This window comes from Lynx canadensis, chromosome B3, assembly GCF_007474595.2.
Source record: "Lynx canadensis isolate LIC74 chromosome B3, mLynCan4.pri.v2, whole genome shotgun sequence".
NCBI lineage: Eukaryota > Metazoa > Chordata > Mammalia > Carnivora > Felidae > Lynx > Lynx canadensis.
In genome coordinates this window covers 64,203,404-64,225,104 of record NC_044308.2, presented here as the reverse complement: position 1 = coordinate 64,225,104, position 21,701 = coordinate 64,203,404, and the positions used below count along the sequence as shown (strand labels likewise).

The following is a 21,701-nucleotide window of genomic DNA, read 5'->3' as shown; positions in this document are numbered from 1 at the left end:
GCTTTCTCTGTTGGCTAGGTTTTGATTACTGATATAATTTCTTTGCCCTTTATTGGTCTGTTTAGATTTTTATTTCTTCCTGATTCAGTCTTGTAGGTTGTGTGTTTCTAGAAATTTATTTCTAGGTTATCTAATTTGTTGGCTTATAATTTTCATAATGGTCTCTTATGGTCCGATTTGTGTAGTAACAGTTGCAGTGTCTCCTTTCACATTTTTTAAAATGTATGTATGTATGTTTGTTTTGAGAGAGAGAGCACACAGGGAGGGAGAGAGAGAGAGAATCTTAAGAGAGCCCCAACACTGGGCTCGATCTCAAAACCTGAGCTGATATCAAGAGTCGGACGCTTAACCGACTGAGCCACCCAGGTGCTCCTCTTTTTGCAGTTCTGATTTTGAGACTTCTTTTTTCTCCTTAGTTTGGCTAAGGATTTGTCAATTTTATCTTTTTCAAGAACCAGGTTTTAGTTTAGTTGATCCTTTCTATTTTTCTGGACTCTTCTTCCTGCTAATTTTGGGCTTATTTAGTTTGTTCTTTTTCTAATTCTTTTAGGTTGTGTATTTGAGAAATAATTTCTTCATATATGCATTTAACTGTAAAAGCTCTCTGAGTTGCTTTTGCTGCGTTCCATAATTTTTAAACTTCCTTTTGGTTTCTTGACTCATTTGTTCAGAAATGTGTTGTCTGGTTTCTAAATATTATAGATTTTCCAGCTTTCCTCTGGTTGATTTCTAGTTTCAGACCATGTGGTCAGAAAAAAAATGGTCTGATTTCAGTCTCCTTAAATTGCTGAGATTTGTTTTGTGCCTATCATAATACTCTGTCCTAGAAAATGTTCTTTGTGCACTGAGAAGAATCTGTATCTGCTGTTAGATGTTCTATATGTTAAGTCCATTTGTTTAAGAATTTGGTTCAATTCCAACGTTTCCTTGTTAATTTTCTGTCTGGGTGACCTGTTTATCATTGACATTGGGGTATTGAAACTCCATGTTATCACTATTTTTGTCTACTTCTCCCTTTAGATCTGTTAGTATTTTAGCGTTCCAATATTGGGTGTGTACATATTACTGTTGTGTTATCTTGTTGATGTATCATATCCTTTTATCATTATATGACGACCTTTGTTATGATTTTTGACTTGAAGTCTATTTCTTTGATAAAAGTGTTGCTATTCCCGCTTTGTTTTGGTTTCTGTTTGCATGGAATATCCTCTTCCATTCCTTTATTTTCAGCTGTTTGGAGCTGAAATGAGTTTCCTTAGGCAGCATAGAATTGGGTCTTATTTTTTAACCATCGAGCCACTCTGTGACTTCTGATTGGTGAAACCAATCCATTTATATTTTAGAGTGATTATTCTTAGGTAAAGACTTACCACTGCCATCTTATTTGCCTTCTGGTTGTTTTATATCTCCATTTTCTCTTCCTCTCTATTTACCTTTGTAAAGTGATTTTTCCGTGGTGATTTGCAGTCTTTTTTTTTTTAATGTTTTGTGGTGATCTTTTTTTGCTCTGTGGTTACCATGTAACTTATGTATAAATGATAAATAAAATGGTCCTTTTTATCTTAAAAAATTTTTTTAACTTTGAGAGACAGAGTGTGAGTGCGGGAGGGGCAAAGAGAGGGAGACACAGAACTGGAAGCAGGCTCCAGGCTCTGAGCTGTGAGCACAGAGCCCAATGCGGGGCTTGAACCCAAAAGGCGTGAGATCGTGACCTGAGGTGAGGTCGGACACTTAACCGACTGAGCCACCCAGGCACCCCAATATGTGTTTATTTTTGAGAGAGAGACAGCATGCAAGCAGAGAGGGAGACATAGAATTAAAAGCAGGCTTCAGGCTCTGAGCTGTTAGCACAGAGCCTGACTCGGGACTTGAACTCACGAACCACGAGATTGTGACCTGAGCCGAAGTCAGACACTTAACCAACTGACCCAGGTGCCCCTTGGTCCTTTTTATTGCCTTTGTTTACCTATAAAGGTTCTACTTTTTTATTTCTTCCTTTTTATATTTATGTCACAACTTATCTTTTTTTACTGTGAATTCATTGAGAAATTATAGTAGCTATAGTTATCTTTAATGCTCCTTTCCTGAGGCCTTTATACTCTTAAGAGGTTGAATACACCATTCTAATATAGTCACAGTTTTCTGTTTATTTCTCATCACTGGTGGAATTTTATGTACTTTCATTTGCTTTTATGTCACTAATTAGCATCTTTTCATTTCAGTTTGGAGAACTACTGTCAGCATTTCTTGCAAGGCAGGTCTCATGGTGGTGAGTTCCTTCACATTTTGTCTGAGAAAGCATTTTACCTTTGTATCTGAAAGGTGAGTTGACTGAAAGGTATTCTTGATGGGCAATTTTTATCTTTTACTACTTTGTCATTGCACTCTCTCATGGCCTTCGAGTGTCTGCTGAGAAACCTGACAGCTAATGGGGGTTCCTTTGTAGGTTTCTCCTTTTTCTCCAGTCTCTTAGATTCTTTATCACTGACTTCTGACAGTTGCTTATAACGTCTTGAATAAGGTCTTTGTACATTAATTGAGTGGTCCATTAGCTTCTTGGACTTGTGTTCTCCAATTTCTTCTCCATGTTGAAGAAATTCTCAGCTATTATTTCTCTAAATATGCTCTCTCTCCCTTTTCCTTCTGGTAGCCCTGTTACAGTTTTCTCATTATATCTGATAGCTTTTGCAGGGTTTCTTCACTTTTTAGTTCTCTTGCCTCTTCTGAATCATTTCTAAATTCCTATCCTCTCAGTTGTTAGCTCTTGATCTGATTTCCTAAGCTTTCTAGTCTACTGCATTTCTGTATCTCATTGAATTCTTTAGCTCTGGAATCTCTGGTGTTTTAAAAAAATTTCAGTCTTTGTGCTAATTAACTCCTTCTGTTCATTAGTTTTATTCTTTGGTTTATTGAATAGCTTTCCGAGTTGAATCTCTTCATAACAACTATTCTGAATTCTTGATCAGTTAAGATCCCAATATTCCACACCTTTGAGTTTGGTTGTTGGAATATACTGTGATTTCTCAGAGTATTCGATGAAACGTGCCTCTGCCATCACATGTGAAGTAGCACACACTTTTCTTGTTGATTTTGTTACAGTTCAACAGACAGGCAGTTAAATCCTTTCTGTTTTTCCTAAGGTGGCCACATGCTGTAGCTCAAGTTTTGGGTTTCTTTTTACCTGAGCTGACTTTGGTGGTGTAGTTGGGAGTGTGCTAAAAAAGTTGGTGTACACAGTGCTGGAGAGGTGCCCGTGGCATGAGAGGGGATCCTCCAGTGGGGGTGCTCCTGGAGGTCCGTGGGCAAACCTGCTGAAACCCCAAGGGAGGCAGCGGGGAATGCGTTCCTTCAGTGCCCGTTGTTATTCTCGTCTGCCTCTTTCCTCTCTTTCCCCCTAGTCGTGGAGGTCCCTGTTTAGAAATCTGAGCGCTGTTGGAGAGAAAGGGGTCCCTCCAAATGCAGCCTATGCAGCCAGGTGGTTGGTCAGTCACCCCTCGTGCTTTCCCTGTCCTTTGTGAGGGAGGACGCCTCCAAACGCCCCCCTGGCTGGCAGGACCTCCCTTCTTATCTTCCTTGCATGTCCACCCTGGTTTGCACTCTCCAGTAGTGCTCTCACCTGATCATGGCAAGACGGGCATGCAGGGTCACCAGTTCCCTTGGATCCAAAGCCCCCTCTGAGGTCCTGTCCACCTATTTAAAAAAGTCTCCTGGGTACGTAAACACAGGTCACTTTTGTTTGGTTATGGATAACCAGTTTGTTGTAAATAAAGGGGCGAGGTGAAAAGGTACAACTCCCGCTGCCATGATGACCGTCTCTTGTCTTCGGACTTGGAATCCAGTGTTGTTATATCAGATTGATGACTCCCTCCCCACAAATGTGGGCAATTTCTGGGTGATTTGCATACAATGAGTTGTTTCTCAAAAATTAGCTAGCGATGTGCCAGGTAATGTGTCAGACGATAACAGTAATTATTCACAATCTGCAGCAAGTCGTAGAGAGCATGGATTCTTGGCCTTGTATTTTACACAAGAGCAAGTAAGGTGCAGTTTAACAGCTAGTTTAAGAAATGTCTGGGGGGGGCGCCTGGGTGGCGCAGTCGGTTAAGCGTCCGACTTCAGCCAGGTCACGATCTCGCGGTCCGTGAGTTCGAGCCCCGCGTCGGGCTCTGGGCTGATGGCTCAGAGCCTGGAGCCTGTTTCCGATTCTGTGTCTCCCTCTCTCTCTGCCCCTCCCCCGTTCATGCTCTGTCTCTCTCTGTCCCAAAAATAAAAATAAACGTTGAAAAAAAAAATTAAAAAAAAAAAAGAAATGTCTGGGACTAGAATCACAAGTCTTTGTCCCCAAGACCAGAGTTCTTATAAGCTGCTTTTGGCAGTTTCTACCCCTAAAGAGAAAGGGGTTTGTGTAAGTTAAAGCATGTCTTAAAACATTCTGAGCAAGAGAATACCTTTCATCTAGAAAACCTGGTATTTTTTCATCTGTTCCTCTTAACATTACGTTCTTTGTTCAAAGCACCAAGAGTTTCACATATGTTATCTAACTTGTTTCTTCAAATGTTTCTAGGAGTCTTTGACAGGGAAGGAATAACACTGAGGACAAGGTAGGGAATTCTGAGGCCCTTTTGGGCAATTTCACTACATAGAATTATTTAAGGAATTCTAGCTACTGGATGTTGATTTTGGGTTTGTACTGATAGGCCTCCAAAAACACATGGCCAACCTGGATGTTTTGGAAAAAAGAAAACCTTTAATAAAGTGAGTGATAATGTTAGATCTAAGCATCCCTAGTTACCCATCACTGGTAGGAACCTGAGCCAGCCTCAACATGACCCCTGGACTCCAAATACTCAATCCTGTCAGCCAATTACTAACATCTTCTTTTTGTTTGAACAACTGCCTGTTGTCCTTTTCCTTATCCTCTTCTTGCACTATGCCCTTTTCTCTGTGGGGCATCTTATAATTAGGACCTCCTAAGCCTAACCAAAAAAAGGAAGCTCCTGGTACTATAACAGTTACCAGTTTATACATTATATTATACACAGCTGTGTATCTGCCAGATACTGTCTAATGTATTTACAAGATCAAGGAATTACAAGAACAAGATCAAGGTATTACAAGATGTACAAGATGTATTTCCTTGCTCATTTATATTAAGAGGAAGGCTTACATGCTTTTTTGGGGAGATGCTTAGGCAACCGTAAAAGTCCCAAAACATCCTGATGAGTAGGTTAACAAAGACCTCTAGGGGAGGAGGATTTAATTTCATCTAGAAAAAGGGTGTGGTGTCAGCACAGTAGAGCTGACCAGTAGAAACTGTTTTTTTCTCAGGAGGCTGTTGTGAACACACTTTGGGCCTGGCACCAGCACTTTAAAATGGTACCTTTCTGGCATACAGGGAGCCCTGTCGGTCTTGTTCTACTCATGTAATGTGAGCCAGGGCCTCCACTGGTTTGAAAGAAAGCCAGAATCCTTTCTGTTCTTTTGTGGCTCTATCCTACGAGTAGTCAACCTGGTCAGCGTCTTCAGCGCTCTTCCCTGGGTTAGCCCCACTTCTCTCGGCGTCTGAAAGAAAAGGAAAGGAAGGTACCTGTTCCAGCTCTTGGTAGGTTGGCAGTCTGAGATGACGGAGATCCTCCTTTGATTTTATGAGGGATTCTTTATTCTCCCACTTGACAAAAGCCCGCTTTCTGACCAAGACTGGGCTGGGGCAAGGAGATGTGGGACTAGGAAGCACATACAGAGTATCCTGGGCTGTCTTCCTTGGGGAAGAGAGCACAAAGGGACCACAGGGACGCTCACTGCCAAGCCAAGGCGGGGATTCCGTCTGGGTGGCCTTGTGGGCGACAGTCCTCTTCAGCCGAACAGAAATCTTCTGTGAGGACACTCCCATGAGCATGATGGTCCGATCTTTACTTTCGTCACTGTGTTCCACAGCCTCCCCATTAGGGAATGTGAAAGGTCCCTCCTCAGGTGCTGTAGGAAGATACGTGGCATGTTGGTACTCTAGTCAGAAAAACAGACTCAACTGACAACTTTCTTATTCTAGGCCCAAAGTGGACTCATTTGCAGGCACCCTCTTTAGGGGATAAAGGCTACCAGAGCCACTGGTGCCAGGCTGCATCTACCCAGAGAAACAGGCATTTTTCTATTTGCACAAAGGCTGCCCAGAAGATTTGTTTCTGCAGGTAAGCTCAAGTCCCTGCCTCAGTGCAAGAGAAACGGTCTATGAATATTAAGTAAACAGTAAAAAAAAAAATTCTTGGGGCGCCTGGGTGGCGCAGTTGGTTAAGCGTCCGACTTCAGCCAGGTCACGATCTCGCGGTCCCGAGATCCGTGAGTTCGAGCCCCGCGTCGGGCTCTGGGCTGATGGCTCAGAGCCTGGAGCCTGTTTCCGATTCTGTGTCTCCCTCTCTCTCTGCCCCTCCCCCGTTCATGCTCTGTCTCTCTCTGTCCCAAAAATAAATAAACGTTGAAAAAAAAAATTCTTTTTATTTCAGAGCATATGTGAATGAGGGGGAAGGGGCAGAGAGGAGAGACAATCCTGAGGAGGATCCACTCTTATAGCCCAGGTGATGTGGGGCTCAAACTCACCAACCGTGAGTTCATGACCTGAGCTGAAATAAAGAGTCCGATGCTTAACCGACAGCCACCCAGGGGTCCCAGTCCATAAATATTTTCTGTGGACCCTGGGATTTGGGAGCTCTCAGCATTCAAGGTTTGGTCCTATTATAGGAGCAGGTAGGAGTTTTCTTTGGGACCCATTTGTATAGTGGGAATAGCATAGGGAAGTTCTAGCTTTGTTTGATACTGGTTGGAAAGGAGAGAGGAATCTTTCTGGTTTTCTTCTTCCACCCAACACCCTTGCCCAGGACCCAGCCTGGATAGTGTACAAATCCAACGTGGCTTCTGGACAACAAAAAAATTTCTAATACTAGAAACCTTATAAGGATCCTAGTTTAACTTTCCCCCAGAGGACATAATTTAACACTAAATTTTTACCCAAATAAAGTTCAAAACTGTAATTAACAGAAGTATCAGAATATTTAAATTACTGTATTTATCCTAAAGTAACAACCCTGTATTTTTTGGAGGAGCGTTTTGGATGATGATATTTTGTATCTCCATCTTTTAACTTTTCTTTAATAGGCCCCAGACCTTCATGCTGCTCTCTGCCACCTTTCTCCCATCAAAATGTGTATTTTATGTGACAGAATTGTGGTCCCTAAAGATGATGTTTAACTCTGAAAATGTGTCTTCCACAATGGTGTCTGTGGTGGTTTCTATTAAGAATGGGAAGGACAAAGGTCATCTTTCCTCCCCGAAAACTTTACCCTTCCCACTTCACTTTCCAAGAGGAATGTTCTCAGTGTCTCCTTACCATGGAGCAGGTCTTTGGCTCCCAGTGAGCAAAGGCTGGATGTTGGCCCTCCAGGGGTACTGTTCTCGGTTATTGCTGCTGGGTTCTTGGCTCGCTTCTTGCACTCAAACACAACCAGATCTTTGCATTGTTTGTGGCAGTTCATCCCGCAGTCTGTGGACAAGACAGCCTAGTCAGGAAGGCTTTGGCTTTCTTTTCCAGAGTCTCAAAACCACACTCATGCAGGGCTGTCTTGTCACACATGCCTGTCCTAGTCTGGAGCTAGGACACCTGCTATTCCTAATGAACCTAGTAGTCGTATTTGGTCAACTCTGGATCTTACCATCTTGCTGTAGCCCTTATCATGAGTCTCAAGCAGCATCCACTGTCTTGGAGACAAGTCATGTCCTAGTCATCCTGCATATACTGCCTACCTTAAGGAGACCCCCTAAAGGCTCCCAGCTCTTAGGTCTTACTCTTTCTTCCTTGCAGTAAAAGTCTCCTGTCCACTCCTGAATTTTTCTAGTCATAAGGAAGGACAATTAGGCCCTGAGGTACCTACTGATAAACGGAAAACTGGCAAGGCCCTTTGGTAATCACTTCCATTCCCAAAGTGCCTTTCCTTAGGGACCCACCTTTTCATGGCCATATGGAAGCCTCTCCCACCAGCGATCTCTGTTTCCAGAACAACCCACACAGAGAGAGGACCTTGCAAGGGGAAGCTTTATAACCGGTCACCCAGGCATTCCTCTTCTCTGTGGTGGCAGTCACTCTCAGTGGGTGCTCTAGGGAAGCCAGTTTGGGGATGAGGCTGTAAGCTGCACTGAGAAGTTGTGGATTCAATGGACAACTACTATCGGTAAAAAAATGCTTTATTAGGAGAGCGTCAAAGACCAGAAAAAGCAAGACAATCCACAAAACTGAGCCTTACCTTTACATCGGTATCCTTGTTTGATCACTCCCCAGAGCTATGAGACAAGATAGGAGACAGTTAGAGCACACTATACATCCTTCATCAATCTGGTATTAGGCGAGACATTGATACCCATTCTTTGTGTTCTCTTCCTCAAGGAAGAAAAGCCTTGTTTATCTCCTGTCTTAACCCTCCTGACCTTAAACTGCAAACACGAAGATTTTGTGATCACAGTCTCATGCTCTCAAGAAGCTCAGTAGTGTGGACCTATGGCCTAGGCCTTCTTTTTTTTAATTTTTTTTAATGTTTATTTCTGAAGGAAAGAGAGACTGAGCATGAGTGGGGGAAGAGCAGAGAGAGGGAAACACAGAATCCGAAGCAGGCTCTGAGCTGTTAGCACTGAGCCCTATGAGGGGCTCAAACTCCCAAACTGTGAGATCATGACCTGAGCCGAAGTCGAACACTTAACAGCCTGAGCTACCCAGGCACCTCTATGGTCTAGGCCTTCTTGAGGCTTGAAGTAGATGAATCAAAGAATAAACAGGTTTCTCAGAACTCCAAACTAAAGAACAAGTATACAGAACTCTGTGGTCAGGGATTAGGTTGGACAGGGCTGGGACAGAGGAGGGGCAGAACTACATGGCTTCTTAACAGCAGTTCCTTTTGAAGGGGGAAGAGCAGGGATGTCTCCTATTTTTTTTTTTCTAACATTGGAAACAGCATCTGAATATAATTACTTAAAAAGTATGTCCCAAATATAACATTTCCTTACCATTTGTCCCAAGCCTCATGCACCAGAGGTAAAAACAATATCCGGAAGAAATGGTAACATTAAATTCAAGTTAACCATGCATCAAACCATTTGAGAACAAGGTTATTAGAGCTTAGGCTCTAAGCTGGCATAGTTGATAAGGGTTATGAGGTCTGTGCCTGGCCTAAAGCTCATTCATACCGTCTCATACCCCTCTTCAAGTTCGACCTGAAGCACTCTAGGAACAACTTACAAATCCAGCACAGTTGTCACAGAAAGTAGGTTTCAGGTAGGTGGTCTCTTGGAAGTTGTGAGGAAAGCCCAGGCCGAGCTTGGAGTAGATGGAGCTGGCTCTCATGAAGTAGGCCGTTATCTCCTCTCTGCTGATGAGGCCTTCCCTGCCAGCGGGCGACAGTCCAGGTGTGAGTAGGGTCTGAGGTAGCGAGACTGGCTTCTAGCCTTAGAAACTCACCTTTTTTGTTTTGCTTTTTGTTTTTAATTTTTTTTTTTAAGTTGATTTATTTGAACAATCTCTATACCACACGTGGAGCGCGAACTCACTACCTCAAGGTCAGGAGCTGCACATGCTCCACCGACTGAGACAGCCAGGCACCCCTCACTTTTGTTTCTATCCTTGCGTGGCAGTACAGCACATAGGACTGAGGATTACTTCCATGAGCCCTCTTAAATAGCGATACATGGACAGCATGTAATAAAGAGGTGACGTGGTAGTATCCACTTCTACACAGGTGTTATCTGGCCAAAGCAGGTTTTCCTAGCAAATTTTAAGACTTGAAAAAAGAAATGGAAACTGCGTATAGGGAGAGAAATACCTTATGCTGCGGTTTGCCTTTAGACAGTACATGACATACAACTGGAACCCACGTGCCATACCTTTGATTTCACACAGAAAACCAAGAGAGCTTCTATCAACTTCAGAAAAATAGGCAAGGTATTAATAAATAGTTGTTTCTCATAATCTGTAGCCAGAAGGAAGACTAAAGTTTTTCTTATTTCTTGTTGACTAAACTGGCAGGTTTATGAAATTTTCAGTTCTGAGACATTTAACACAGATGTGTTTTTTATTGTCTGTTGTGATGTGAACCAAAACCAGACAGGCATTCATGTGATGATTGCTCCCTTAGCACCAAGAGCCTCATATTCCATACACAGACCCTCACCTGTCTTTGTCCATCACACAGAAGGAAAAGGGGAAACTGGCGGCAATCTTCTCAAACTCTTCCTGAGAAATGTATCCATCCTGGTCATGATCATAGTTCTTGAAGACCGACTGTGAAAAAAGGAGTTTCTCTGGTGATTACCAAAGCGAAACCGATCGTTTCTCCCTTTAGCCAAATGACAAAGGGTTGAGCATCTGATAAAAGCCTCTCCTCAGCCTGAATGAGAGGACACGGTTCCCTCAGGTCCATTAGTGTACCAATCGTGCCGTCTGCCCGGTGCCTGCGTGCTCCTAGCTCACTGCACAGGGGTGTCCCCTCTGCTCCGCCCCCCTTCCACTGCTTCTGTGAACAGCCCAGCTGCAAGTGCTCCCTGCCCTGTAGTCCTCTACTAATTATTCTGACACGTACTGTCTCTCACTTTTCTGTTATGCTGGATTGGTCCATAAGGATGAATATAGACACACACTCTCCTCAGCAGTTAACCATGAAGAGAATCAGGAGGGCCAAATTTGCAGTATTAGATTCTCCTTATTATCCTTATTTCTACTAAAACCCTTCTACCACCTCTCTGCCCCCAAATCCACTGCAATGCTCTCCTGCTTGGTCTCTAAGAGGAGACACACCCCCCCGCAACAGGAGGTCAAAGCGTGTTGGCAAAACGTAACCTATGAACTGTCCTGCAGGCACAATATGAGGTGTGCGCTAGGAACAAGTGTCAGGTTTCCCACCTTTGCGCGTCTGCCACCGTGTCCCCCAGGCCGCATACAGAACTATGCCAGTTTGTATGTGCCTTGCTTCCGTCTGCCGGAGCACAGCTGTACTTACATCCACCATCCTCTGGACGTGTTTGCTTATGGTCTTTGGGTCAGGTTTGGGAGATACTCCAGAAGCCCAGTCCACTACTACTGGGGGCTTTGAAGGTGTTAGTGGCTGAAATGAAATATTCAGAGAAATCCCTGTGACTATAAAGCACTACAACCAGCAGCAACTTCCTTTCCCACTACCTGATGGCTGCATCTATGAACAGCCCTCAACTATGTGCCAGGAACTGAGAGCCGGTGGAACTGAAATCTTGAGCTCTAATCCTGGCTAATAACAACTGTTGTGCTTCATAGGTGACAAAATGCTTCTCACGTATATTATCTCCATCTACAGATAATTTAAACTTACCCATTAGACTTTCTGTCAAACTGTCAGCAAAAGACTGGATCATTTAAATTTCCTCTCTGTTCTCTACTTACTGGTTAATAAAGATGTGGATGAGGAGAAAAACAGCTAAAAGGCAGGATAACACAAGGAAGAAAGCCTGAGGCCTGGACAAGGGGGGATGGAATCCATTCCTAAATATTTGAGACTTGACCCAAATGGAGGAAGGTACCCTTTCCATGGAAATGCCTCTAACACCCTGAAAGTGGAACCTGCTAAGTATTTTCAGTGAACAGCTTTCATTAGAGTAGGAGCTAGAACTTGATCTTTCGGTTGTAGAGACAGTATCATGTAGCCACCTGAACAGACAAATTGAATTTCTTATGTGTGGATAACTCTCTCCCCTGAGTACTATCTGGGGACTGGGCAGCTTCCCTGGAGACTGCAGGGGAATTCTGGTCCTTCACAAGGAAAACTGAAATTTTCACCTGCCTGTACGGGAGGTGGGGCGAGACAACCTGTGTAGATCCTTCCTTGCAGCACCAGGACTGCACTGTTGTGAGGACTTGTCAGCACAAGAGGTCAAAAGACCCAGGAGACTGTCCTTTCTGACCCAGATGAATACAGGATGATCTCTACAGCTTTACTAAGTAGTATACACTTATCATCAAAAAATCAGAGAAGAGAAACGAATGATGTGAGGATACTTTATAATAGGAAGGAGATGTCACTATGGCCCGCGACACCATCTCCCTCCTCAGTAAACCACTGACTGACTGCACCTGTCATTTGGATGTGCTTAGGGCATATATTTACAGTTCCTGTATTAGTCTCATCCCTTCAAGTAGACTGCAGGCTCTTTCTGGCCAAGAATTACTTGTACATATGGTGAAGTTTTCTCTGTGCCTAGCACAAGGTTGGGCAGAGTGGAAACACAGTACTTATCACATAAAGATTTGTTCCTTAAGATGATGAGCTCGATGAGCAACTTGTAAAGCACCTGTTACATGCAGCAATCTTAGCATAAAAATATGAACAACTCACTGGGGCTTTGTGGTTCCTTGGTTCCCGGGCATAGGACAACTCATAGATTTCATCTTCAGTGTAGTAGAGATCTAAGGACAACTGCAGATCAAAACAGAACAGGGTTAACTGCTAGGATGTTGTTTGCCTTTCCCAGGGTTGATGGGTTTCTTTCTTGGTACCTCCTCCTCTCCTGTTGTTTATTTACTCTTCTAGGCTCTTTGTTTTCAAGATTCACAAAGCTTAGAGGGCGTAACACTTGGTACTGCAATAAGGCAAACATTAGCTCCTTCTTATTAAAATGTTTTAAATTTTGGAGAAGTTTCAAGATGTCCTCTTTTAAGATCTGATTTAATATCTAAGCCTGTATCTAGAGCTTAGGCAGAAGGCCCTATGTGGTCAGATGGTCCACACCTCACTTGTTCTCTACAACAACCCAGTTTAAATGACAACAGGTATTATAAAATGATACTAAGAGTTAATCAATTTCATATAACTAATCTTGTTTGTAACCTAGAGTCTACGGATGGCTTCAAGAGGTCCAGAACTCGTGTCTATTTTTCTGGGAGGTTCATGGTTTTCATCACATGATTTGTGATCCGAGAAAGTTAAGATTTGGTACATCTTTTTAACAGACAATGTCTAAGGCCAAGGCCTGCCACAGTCATCTGGCCAGTTAGCAAAAGGGCTAACATTAGACCCCAGCTGGCTATGAATCCTGGGGCTCTATCAGAATCATGATGTGAGGGAGGAAGAGGCTGTAACAGTTACTCCATTCTACAAAAATACAGATAAAAAGTTGTATAATTTTAGAACTGAGAAGTTATAAGTTATCCCAGAGAGTAATCTCTGATTTACAGAGGAGGAAACAGATTTAGAGTTACATGCCCACAGTCACACAGTGGTGAGCTACAGAATCATGCTTTTGGAAGGGAGTTTATCTGACCATGCAGGTAGGCTCCTGTACCACCACATGTGTTCACCTATTCTTGACTCGAATGCCTCCATTTTGTTTGCTTTTTTTACTCACTGCCTTACCCTTTTGTAACTGAGAATACACTATCCCTAACTCTTAAGAAGTTTTGTATCCTAATTTGTTATCAGCTTCCTTCCTCCCAGAAAGTTGAGGATTGCTTTTGTAGCTGGGGGCAAGAAACAATTCTAGGATTCTGGAGGGCATACTGCTCAGGAGCATAACCTCTGGAGTCCTACCACCTGGGTGTGAACCCAGGTTCTGCTGCTTACTCACGTGTGGTCCTCTGACACGTCATATCCTTATGCCTCAGTATCCATGTCCAAACAGTGGAGATGATGGTAGTACCTACTCCATTGTGTTTCATGAAAATGAACTGAGCTAATACTTGGTAAGGCGCAGAGAGTGGTGTGTGGCATACGGACAGCCCTCAGTAATTGCCTCCCGTGTGAGCCTCACCGTCAGCAGGTGCACCAAGTCCTTGTTGGCTTCCAGGGGTGGGGCCACCTCTTGCAGCTGGACCAGTTCGTTGATATGATTATAAAGAGCCAGCAGCTTGTGGACGTTCACCTTCCCATCCTCCAGGTAATCGGGCATGGCCTCGTAGAGGGAGATGAGGTCCTTGAGGTGCACCCCCAGGATGGGAATCTTGAATTGGGTGCACTCCCCGTAGGCTCGCCGGTAGTTGTCATAGTTTCTACAGGAGGACAGGAGCTCGGTCATCTCCCCCAGAACCTACAAAACAGAAGAGACCCATTCACAGGTGCCCACCAGGCACGGTGTACTGTCCGCAGAGGCCACCTTGTTTCCTCTCAGCCTCTCCCACTATTTCACCCCATCCCTAATTTCTCAGGCAGGAGGTGATACGCTAAAAGCTACAGACTGTGACTCCCAGATTTAAAAAAGTCTAGCTGATTTCAAATGTCAGAGTGTATTTACACACACAAAGTATGCTTTACTTCATTGTACTATCTACTGGGAAATTTTAAGTGAGGTCTTATTTTTATACTGAAATTTAAACATAAAAATAAAAACCTGAGATAAAAATGAAAACGGTCCAAGAATATACAGCAGAGAGTAAGTGTCCCCCTGACCTCTGTCCCCACGCCATGCAGTTCCCCTCCCTAGTATCCTCTGAATGCTTCCAGAGACACGTGTGGAATGTGATGTCGGAAGTGCTGACCGTCGCAGGCATGGGGAACAGCTGGGAGCTTCAGTGGTCTATTGAGCGTTTGTCTGACTTACGCTGCCCTCTGTGGGCCTTCTCTCAGCGGTTCTCAGAACAGGCCTACGTCAAGGAAGCAGGTGATGTTCCACTCACAGACTGAAATCCTGAACCAGAGACTGAACCAATAGACCAATTTCCAGCAGAAGGCATGTGACAATGTGAGGCCGAGGCCCCGGGGAGCTCTTCATTAGGGCTTCCGGCCCAGGAAAGGGCAGGTCTGTACAGCATAAAAAGGGAGCAGCCACCTCTGGTATTCTTGTCAAATATGCCTGGTTCAAGGTGGCAGTCTACAGAACCCCAATCCCCATGCATGATGGCAGGCTTCCTCAACAGGCAAAGATGGGAAGTAAAGACCACTAATTATGTTACAGCACAAAATATTTTAAACACTGCTGGAAATTCCTTTAATAAAATTGTGGCCTAAGAAGTACCATTTCTCCTCAGTGAAGAATTTGAGGTTTGAAGTTAGCCTCCCCCCATTCACAATGAGCTGGCAAGACAGCCTCTTCCTTACCTCTGAGCCAACAGTGCTCACATGATGAGAGACTAGCAGCAAAAATGAGATAGTTTTATTCTCCTTAGAAGGTGAAATAAACTACTAGGGGATGAGGGGATACTTGATTTAAGTCTGGCCGCAGACCACCCTGAGGGTCAAGCAGCTACAGACAAGAAACCACTGCTGTGGAGGGACCCAAGGCTAAGAGGAGCAAGGTGTATCTTGTAAGTGAAACAGCACAAGAGCATATTAATCTCCATGACTGTCTCCCTCTGTGACTTCTGAGACATGAAGAACCTTTTCAGTGGTTCCACCGAGTTCTGGCAGAACTAGTAGGGAATTGGGAGGTGGGGGTGGGGTGAGAGCAGGGATGATGAATCTGAGACTCCCCAGAAGGAGGCTGAACACCCGGGAAAAACGGGGCAATGAGACACAGGCATGTCTCCCTAAGAAGAGTCTGTCCATGCAGTTTGGGAGGCCTGGGGTTGAGGTTAGTAAGGGGGTCCTCTCCCACAAGATGGAAATGCTCAAAAGAGCAGTTAATATGGTCCACACCAGAGCTGCATTCTTATCTCCAGTGCGTCTTCGTGGTTTGTATTCATCACAACAGCCCTATGCTATAAAGAGCTAAAGTCTATTCTGTAACATCTAAAGAATGTAGAAAAGCGCATAGGACATTTAAGAAAAATACTCCTCAACAAAACACTATCTATTACAAAGTGGCACCTGAAAAGGTCATTTTCAACTATCCAGAATGTCGTTCTCCATAGGATTTGAATAGGTAGGTTTCTAATGTGTTGCTCGCTGTACACGTCTCACATGCAAACTGAACTACAGTCAACTGAAGCACTATTTAGGAAAACATTTTGGAAAAAGTTGCTGGAGGAAGAGAGTCAGTATTAAAGACGGTGACTCCGAATATTCATAGGAGTGCAAGAGAGAGACACACATTCTTTCAACTGATCAGTTGGAACGTGTAGTAACGCTGAGCCCAGACTGAATCACAGTGACTCTCAGACCTGGGTCGTTCCCATCCTATGGGTTTTCTTGGGGTTTGCCTCCTTGGCAGTTTGCCTAATTGACAAAGGGTGATGTGCCCCGGAAAGGCTCTCTGGGTTGCCTCTTAAGGGGGAAATGTTGATGCTCGTCCTGGGAATGGTACTAAGGGGCCCCGGAGAAGCCAGTAGCACTGACCTTATTGATTTCATGTGGGACGTGCGAACTTGTCTCCTTGAGCCTGGAGATTGAGCTGTGACACAGCCCACCTATCACAGCCATCAATGTATTGAAGTTCTGTAGCTGGTGGAGCTTCTGTGACACAAAAGAGATGAGCGTAGTCAATATACATGTCAGTTACACGCCTCTCAATTCGAGTCTTCCTAATACCAAAGCCTAGCAATGAGGTGTTGCAGTTGTCAGACCACTTTCCCCCTTAGGCTTAATTTCAGACCAAAGGTCCCAAATTTAGCACGGTGTCACATCTTCCTTTGTTGCACTGGATCTGCGGACCATCCTCTACATCAGTGGTTTCTAAGAACCGCCCAAAGTACTTGTTTAACCCAAAGATTTCTGGATCCAAGCACGGCTATTTGGATTCCTGGGATCTACGGCTGACCTTAGGGATAAACATTTAGGTAATATCAGAGTAGGTGGGCCATGTACTGACTTTGAGAAGCACTGGTCTTGACCACCTAGAGCTAATATTTTATATCCTTGATCCTAAATAACCAGACTTGTATTTTTAAGGACAAAGACTGTCTTTTCTGTGCAATGTCAGTGTCTATGCAAGACAGTAACTGGGAAAGGAGGTAGAATCTCGGGAATTTCAATTATGTGTTCGTACTACCTTGTTTTCCTCTTATCAAATGCTTAAACTCTGCCCTCAGACATTAAATGCAGCCATTCGACACGATATGGGCTCAAAGACCTAAGAACTGAGGTGGCCCAGCTCCAGGAAATCCTGGAAAATTTCCCTTTGCTGTGTGGGCCAGACTGGGGGCAACGATGTAGGCTGGTAAGCATCTTCTGAAAATGTTAAAAGATCTAAACAGATCTAAAACTGTATCCTGACCCCTGAGATAGTATGTATGGTCCTCACCATACTGCCCTTATATGGGAAAGAGACAAATCATCATATCTAAATCTGGGAACAGTTCAAGGCACATAAACTCCACCATGCTTTAGGAGAGGAAAGCAGCCCTAATTGATAGACTAGGTTGCAGGAAAGACGGGATACTTTAGCTCATTGCCCAGGCCAAAATTCTTAACTCTAGTCACTCACCTGAGCCACCTGGATGAACTTGATGAAGACTTCTGCCCGGAGCTGCGGGGTGGGGCGGCTGAGAACCATCAGCTGTACCCACTGGGAGATGCCGTTACACAGGGCAATGGACCGCTCCATGGTGGGGTTCTCCTTCACGCAGCTGTTCACAAGGTAATTCTGATAATCGGAGAACTGGGGAAAAAGAAATCCATCAGGACTGCCTCGGGTATTCTGGGAGATCCGAGGGGCACATCACCTCTGCTCAGTTGATTCTGCGGGACAGGGGAACCCTCGTCTTCTCCTTGCATGTCTTCCACTTGGCTGATGAGAATGGTGGGAAGGAAATCTTTCTTACTCTACCCACAGCATGGCCTCTCTCCATCAAAAGTCATCAGGCATAAGTGGATGTGTACACACACTAGTTAACCCAAATACTGTATTTGAGTAGCTACTGATTGTGTCCCTTCTAAATTCTAAAGAATATAGAACAGAAATCTCAGTATAGACAGTCCCTGCCTAGAATGGTTTGATTTAGGATTTTTTTTTTTTTTATTGTACAATGTTGCAAAACCCATATGCATTCGCAAGAAACCATACTTTGAATTTTGAATCTGGACCTTTTCCCAGACTAGCCATATGCAGTACAAAACTTGTGATGCTGGGCAGCGAGCTGCAGCTCCCAGGCAGCCGTGTGATCAGGAGGGTAAACAACTGATCTGCTTACAACCATCTGTACTCATAACCAGTGTTTTCTACTTTCAGTCTTCAATAAACTATAGCAGATATTCAACATTTTATTACAAATAGGCTTTGCATCAGGTTTTGCCCAAGTGTAGGCTAACGTAAGGTGCTCCAAGTACATTTAAGGTAGGCTAGGCCGAGCTATGATGCTGACAGCTTAGATGTATTACATGCATTTCGAGGTAACGATATTTTCAAGGTGAGTAAGATCTGTACTAGTTCCAGCTCTGTTGCTGAAATTAAGGGGACGAGCAGATAATCCTCTCACAAAAATCTTTTTTTCTCTCTCTCCCCTGCACCCCCAACTGTTTCTTAACTTAAAAATGGGATAACAGGGGTGCCTGATGGCTCTGTTGGTTGAACGTCTGACTTTGGCTCAGGTCATGATCTCACAGTTTGTGAGTTTGAGCCCTGCATTACGCTCTCTGCTGTCAGCACAGAGCCTGCTTCGGATCCTCTCCCTCTCTCTCTGCCCCTCCCCTGCTCACGCTCTCATTCCCTCTCAAAAATAAACAACTGTCTTAAAAAGATGGGAGAATAAAATCTGGCCTATCCAGGTCACGGAATTGTTAATGTAACACAACAATGTGTGAAAGCACTTTACCTTTTCAGAGCGCTGCACACGTGAGGTGCTACTGACAGGGTAATTATTAACCTCATGCTGAAACAAACCTGTTTGGATTTCCTTCAACTCACCAGCTCGGGCAGAGGCCATGTGAATGGGGTACATGAAACCCACTTAGCTATTACAACATAGTGACCACAGTTTTCCAAGTGGACAAAGGTACTGACTACGGCTGACGGTGAACAGCTTATGTGAAACTGGAAATGTGTCAGGAGATCGCTGTCTAACCAATGATTGCAGCTATCTTGTCCCTATCACAAACCATCCTCTGTTCAGATAGTATGACCACGAGGGACAAGTCATCTGCTCTGCTCTAGCAGGCCTGTGGAAGCTTTTGGTGCGGTTTCCCAGGGATGTTGAGCTCTCTGCTTCTGAACTCCCCTTTGAAATCAGATGTGACACAGTTTAGCCAGGAGAACATTGGGTGCAAGTGATGGGGCTTTTGAGGGAAAGATATAAGAGCCAGTAAATGATGTGCTGCGTTGCCTTTCCAATGGCACAGAGATGGCAGAAGTTCATGTCAAGATGAAGCCTCCTACTTCTGGGTCCCTGAGTGACTGGGATCCGCAGAGGCCCTGCTGACGCACGGTAGCCTTCAACTGTCAGTAAAAAATAAACTTGCCTTTGTTAAACCACTGAGATTGGGTGGGGTGGGGGTGGGGGGGTTGTTACTTCAGTAGACGAACCGTAGTCCTGCCTGACTTGTAAGCAATACACTGATGAGAAAAACTCATAACCTAAACCAAATACATGCAAATTAGCTGAGCCCCATCTTGCTGTGCTGTGATTGCTGATGGGTGGAAAAATAAGAGCAGACCAAAAGTACTCAAGATGGACACATAAGTTGGGGCACCCAGGTGGCTCAGTCAGTTAAGCGTCTGACTCTCGGTTTTGGCTCAGGTCATGATATCAGGGTTTGTGAGTTTGAGTCCCGCGCAGCGCTCTGCGCTGAGAGCTGTGGGGCCTGCGTAGGATTCTCTCTCTCTCTCTGCCCTTCCCCCTATGGGCTCCCCCTCCCCCTTTCTAAATCAATCAATCAATCATGAAAAAAAAAAGAGGGACACATAAGCAATCTTACTGGTTCTGAGAGAAAGTTCCCATGACTCATTCCAGTGAATACATTCATATACCCTTCTCTCTGTAACACTGAATCCACTTGTTTTTTAATATAATTAGTACTGTCATAAGTACTATAATAAGCAGGAAATAGCAAATGAGAGGGACACTACTGTTTGGGAAAACTGCTTAGAACTGTAGGTGAAACAAAATCCCCCAAGTCCTCTTCTGTGAAGGCATCATGCCACCCCGAAGAAATAAAACTTTAAACTGATGTTTTCATTTGTAAATAGAATGTGGTCTCAACTCGGGCAGAGCACTAGCTCAGAGTCCTAGTTCAACAGCAGTTTCTTCCGCCTCTGCCGGTCTGAGCACTGGCGTTGTGCAGACATCCCGGAGGCCTGCTGGAGCCACCTCGCCAGCTGGGGCCTGGCACAGCTCAGATTCCCCGTGTGATAAATGGCTCTTTTCAGTGTCCCTCCCTGTGACACGGGAGGCACTGCCAAATGGAAACTCCCCGGGAGAAGCTTCCCAGTCAGGGCCTGTGGTTCTGTCAGGGTAGGGGGCGGGGGTTGGTTTGCCAGTGAATCAGTGCTTGGAGGCTTGTCTCCACATGGGAGTTGGGGGGCTGGCTGAATGGCCGCTCGGCTGTGTGTAAACGGGACGATGTCAGCAGCATGGGAGAAAAGATGAAGTAACTCTGTAACCTGGTTTGTAGTTCTCCTTCCAGACACAAGCAGGCTCAATAAGTTGGTGCTGAGTGACAAAGAGTCATGTGGCCCCAGCCCTGGTCTGACTAACAGGCCGAGTGACCTTGTTTAGGCCACTTTCTGAGCAGCCCATCCCCTCATCTGGGGAACACAGGTCATTCTAAGAAACGCATCCGGCAACTAGGTAGTCTGTATTTTTAGAGCAAAGTTGAAGACTGTCTTTTGGCAGGGGTGGACACAGAGTGGACGACAGGTGTCATTTCTCAGGAAAGCATATTGGCCAGCGAGGGTCTGTTGGCATCTGACATGCCGACAAGTTCTCTTGTACAGAACCAGCGTTCTTTGGTATCACATAGGGAGTTTTAAGGAGCAAGGTTTGGGTCAGCATGGTTTATCTCTAGAATCATGGGTGACTGCTGGGCCCTGTCAGCACTCTGTCAAGAACTCGGCTATATTCTCGGCTAGAAAATTAGTCTATACTTTATTTCAGGATTTCCCAGAGCTATTCAAAGACTATCCTAGAATCAAACTCTGTAAGGACATATCCTCATTTTTTTTTCGAAGGAAAATTTAAAAATAAAAATCCGGAAGCCTAATGGTTATCAAGGGTAAGGTGTGTGTGCGTGCGCGCGCGTGCGTGTGTATAGTTGTCTATGTATGCGTGCAGGGTGTCACCTGTGCCCACAGAACTGTCACCTGAGTGAGTGGTGGGATGGCATGGAGGACAGGAGGTGAGGAACACAGCGGAGAAACAAAGAAATTTCTAGTGTACTCGTTTTCCAGACTCTACAAAGTCTGATGGGAAAGCCTGAGCTTTGGAGGGGTGGAGGGACTCCAGGGTTAGATGGCAGATGAGCTGTTGAATTGCTCTGCTTATTTTCTGAAATAGCACAGGGAAGTTTTCCTCCCGCCCCTTGGGTACATACGGATATCCTCCGGAAGGACTTGAACTCAAGGTACGTGAGGTGCTCGGATAACTCTTCTGGTTCCAGGTGGTCAAAGAGCAGGGAGACTTTACGCTTCTTGCTGGTGTTTGATTTTATCCTTTGGGTCAGTTTCCTGGACCAGTCACGGGCATTGCTTTTGTGGGCAAACATGAAAGGGAGAAGATGGGGAAAAAGAAATAGGTCAGAATTATTTTTTAATTCGAGTAAATCTACAAGAATATACAAAGCACCATTAGCTAACTGTCTTCGACCAAAACAAAGCATTAACACTTTCCTCAAATCAACTTTTTT

At 44.5% G+C, this 21,701-nt stretch overlaps 1 protein-coding gene across 2 annotated transcripts in view; it reads right to left on the bottom strand.

Moving 5' to 3' along the window:
* Positions 1-21,701, bottom strand: part of RASGRP1 (RAS guanyl releasing protein 1) — an 83,770-nt gene that overhangs the window by 5,878 nt on the left and 56,191 nt on the right. For both annotated transcript variants that reach the window (XM_030318533.1, XM_030318534.1), the window contains 11 exons: positions 21,390-21,543; positions 17,350-17,523; positions 16,263-16,379; positions 13,804-14,079; positions 12,393-12,473; positions 11,028-11,132; positions 10,203-10,312; positions 9,275-9,419; positions 8,289-8,325; positions 7,379-7,531; positions 5,588-5,973 (listed from right to left, as the gene is read on the bottom strand). In XM_030318533.1, the coding sequence (XP_030174393.1) occupies positions 5,588-5,973; positions 7,379-7,531; positions 8,289-8,325; positions 9,275-9,419; positions 10,203-10,312; positions 11,028-11,132; positions 12,393-12,473; positions 13,804-14,079; positions 16,263-16,379; positions 17,350-17,523; positions 21,390-21,543 (1,738 nt within the window). The remainder of the gene's footprint in view (positions 1-5,587; positions 5,974-7,378; positions 7,532-8,288; positions 8,326-9,274; positions 9,420-10,202; positions 10,313-11,027; positions 11,133-12,392; positions 12,474-13,803; positions 14,080-16,262; positions 16,380-17,349; positions 17,524-21,389; positions 21,544-21,701) is intronic.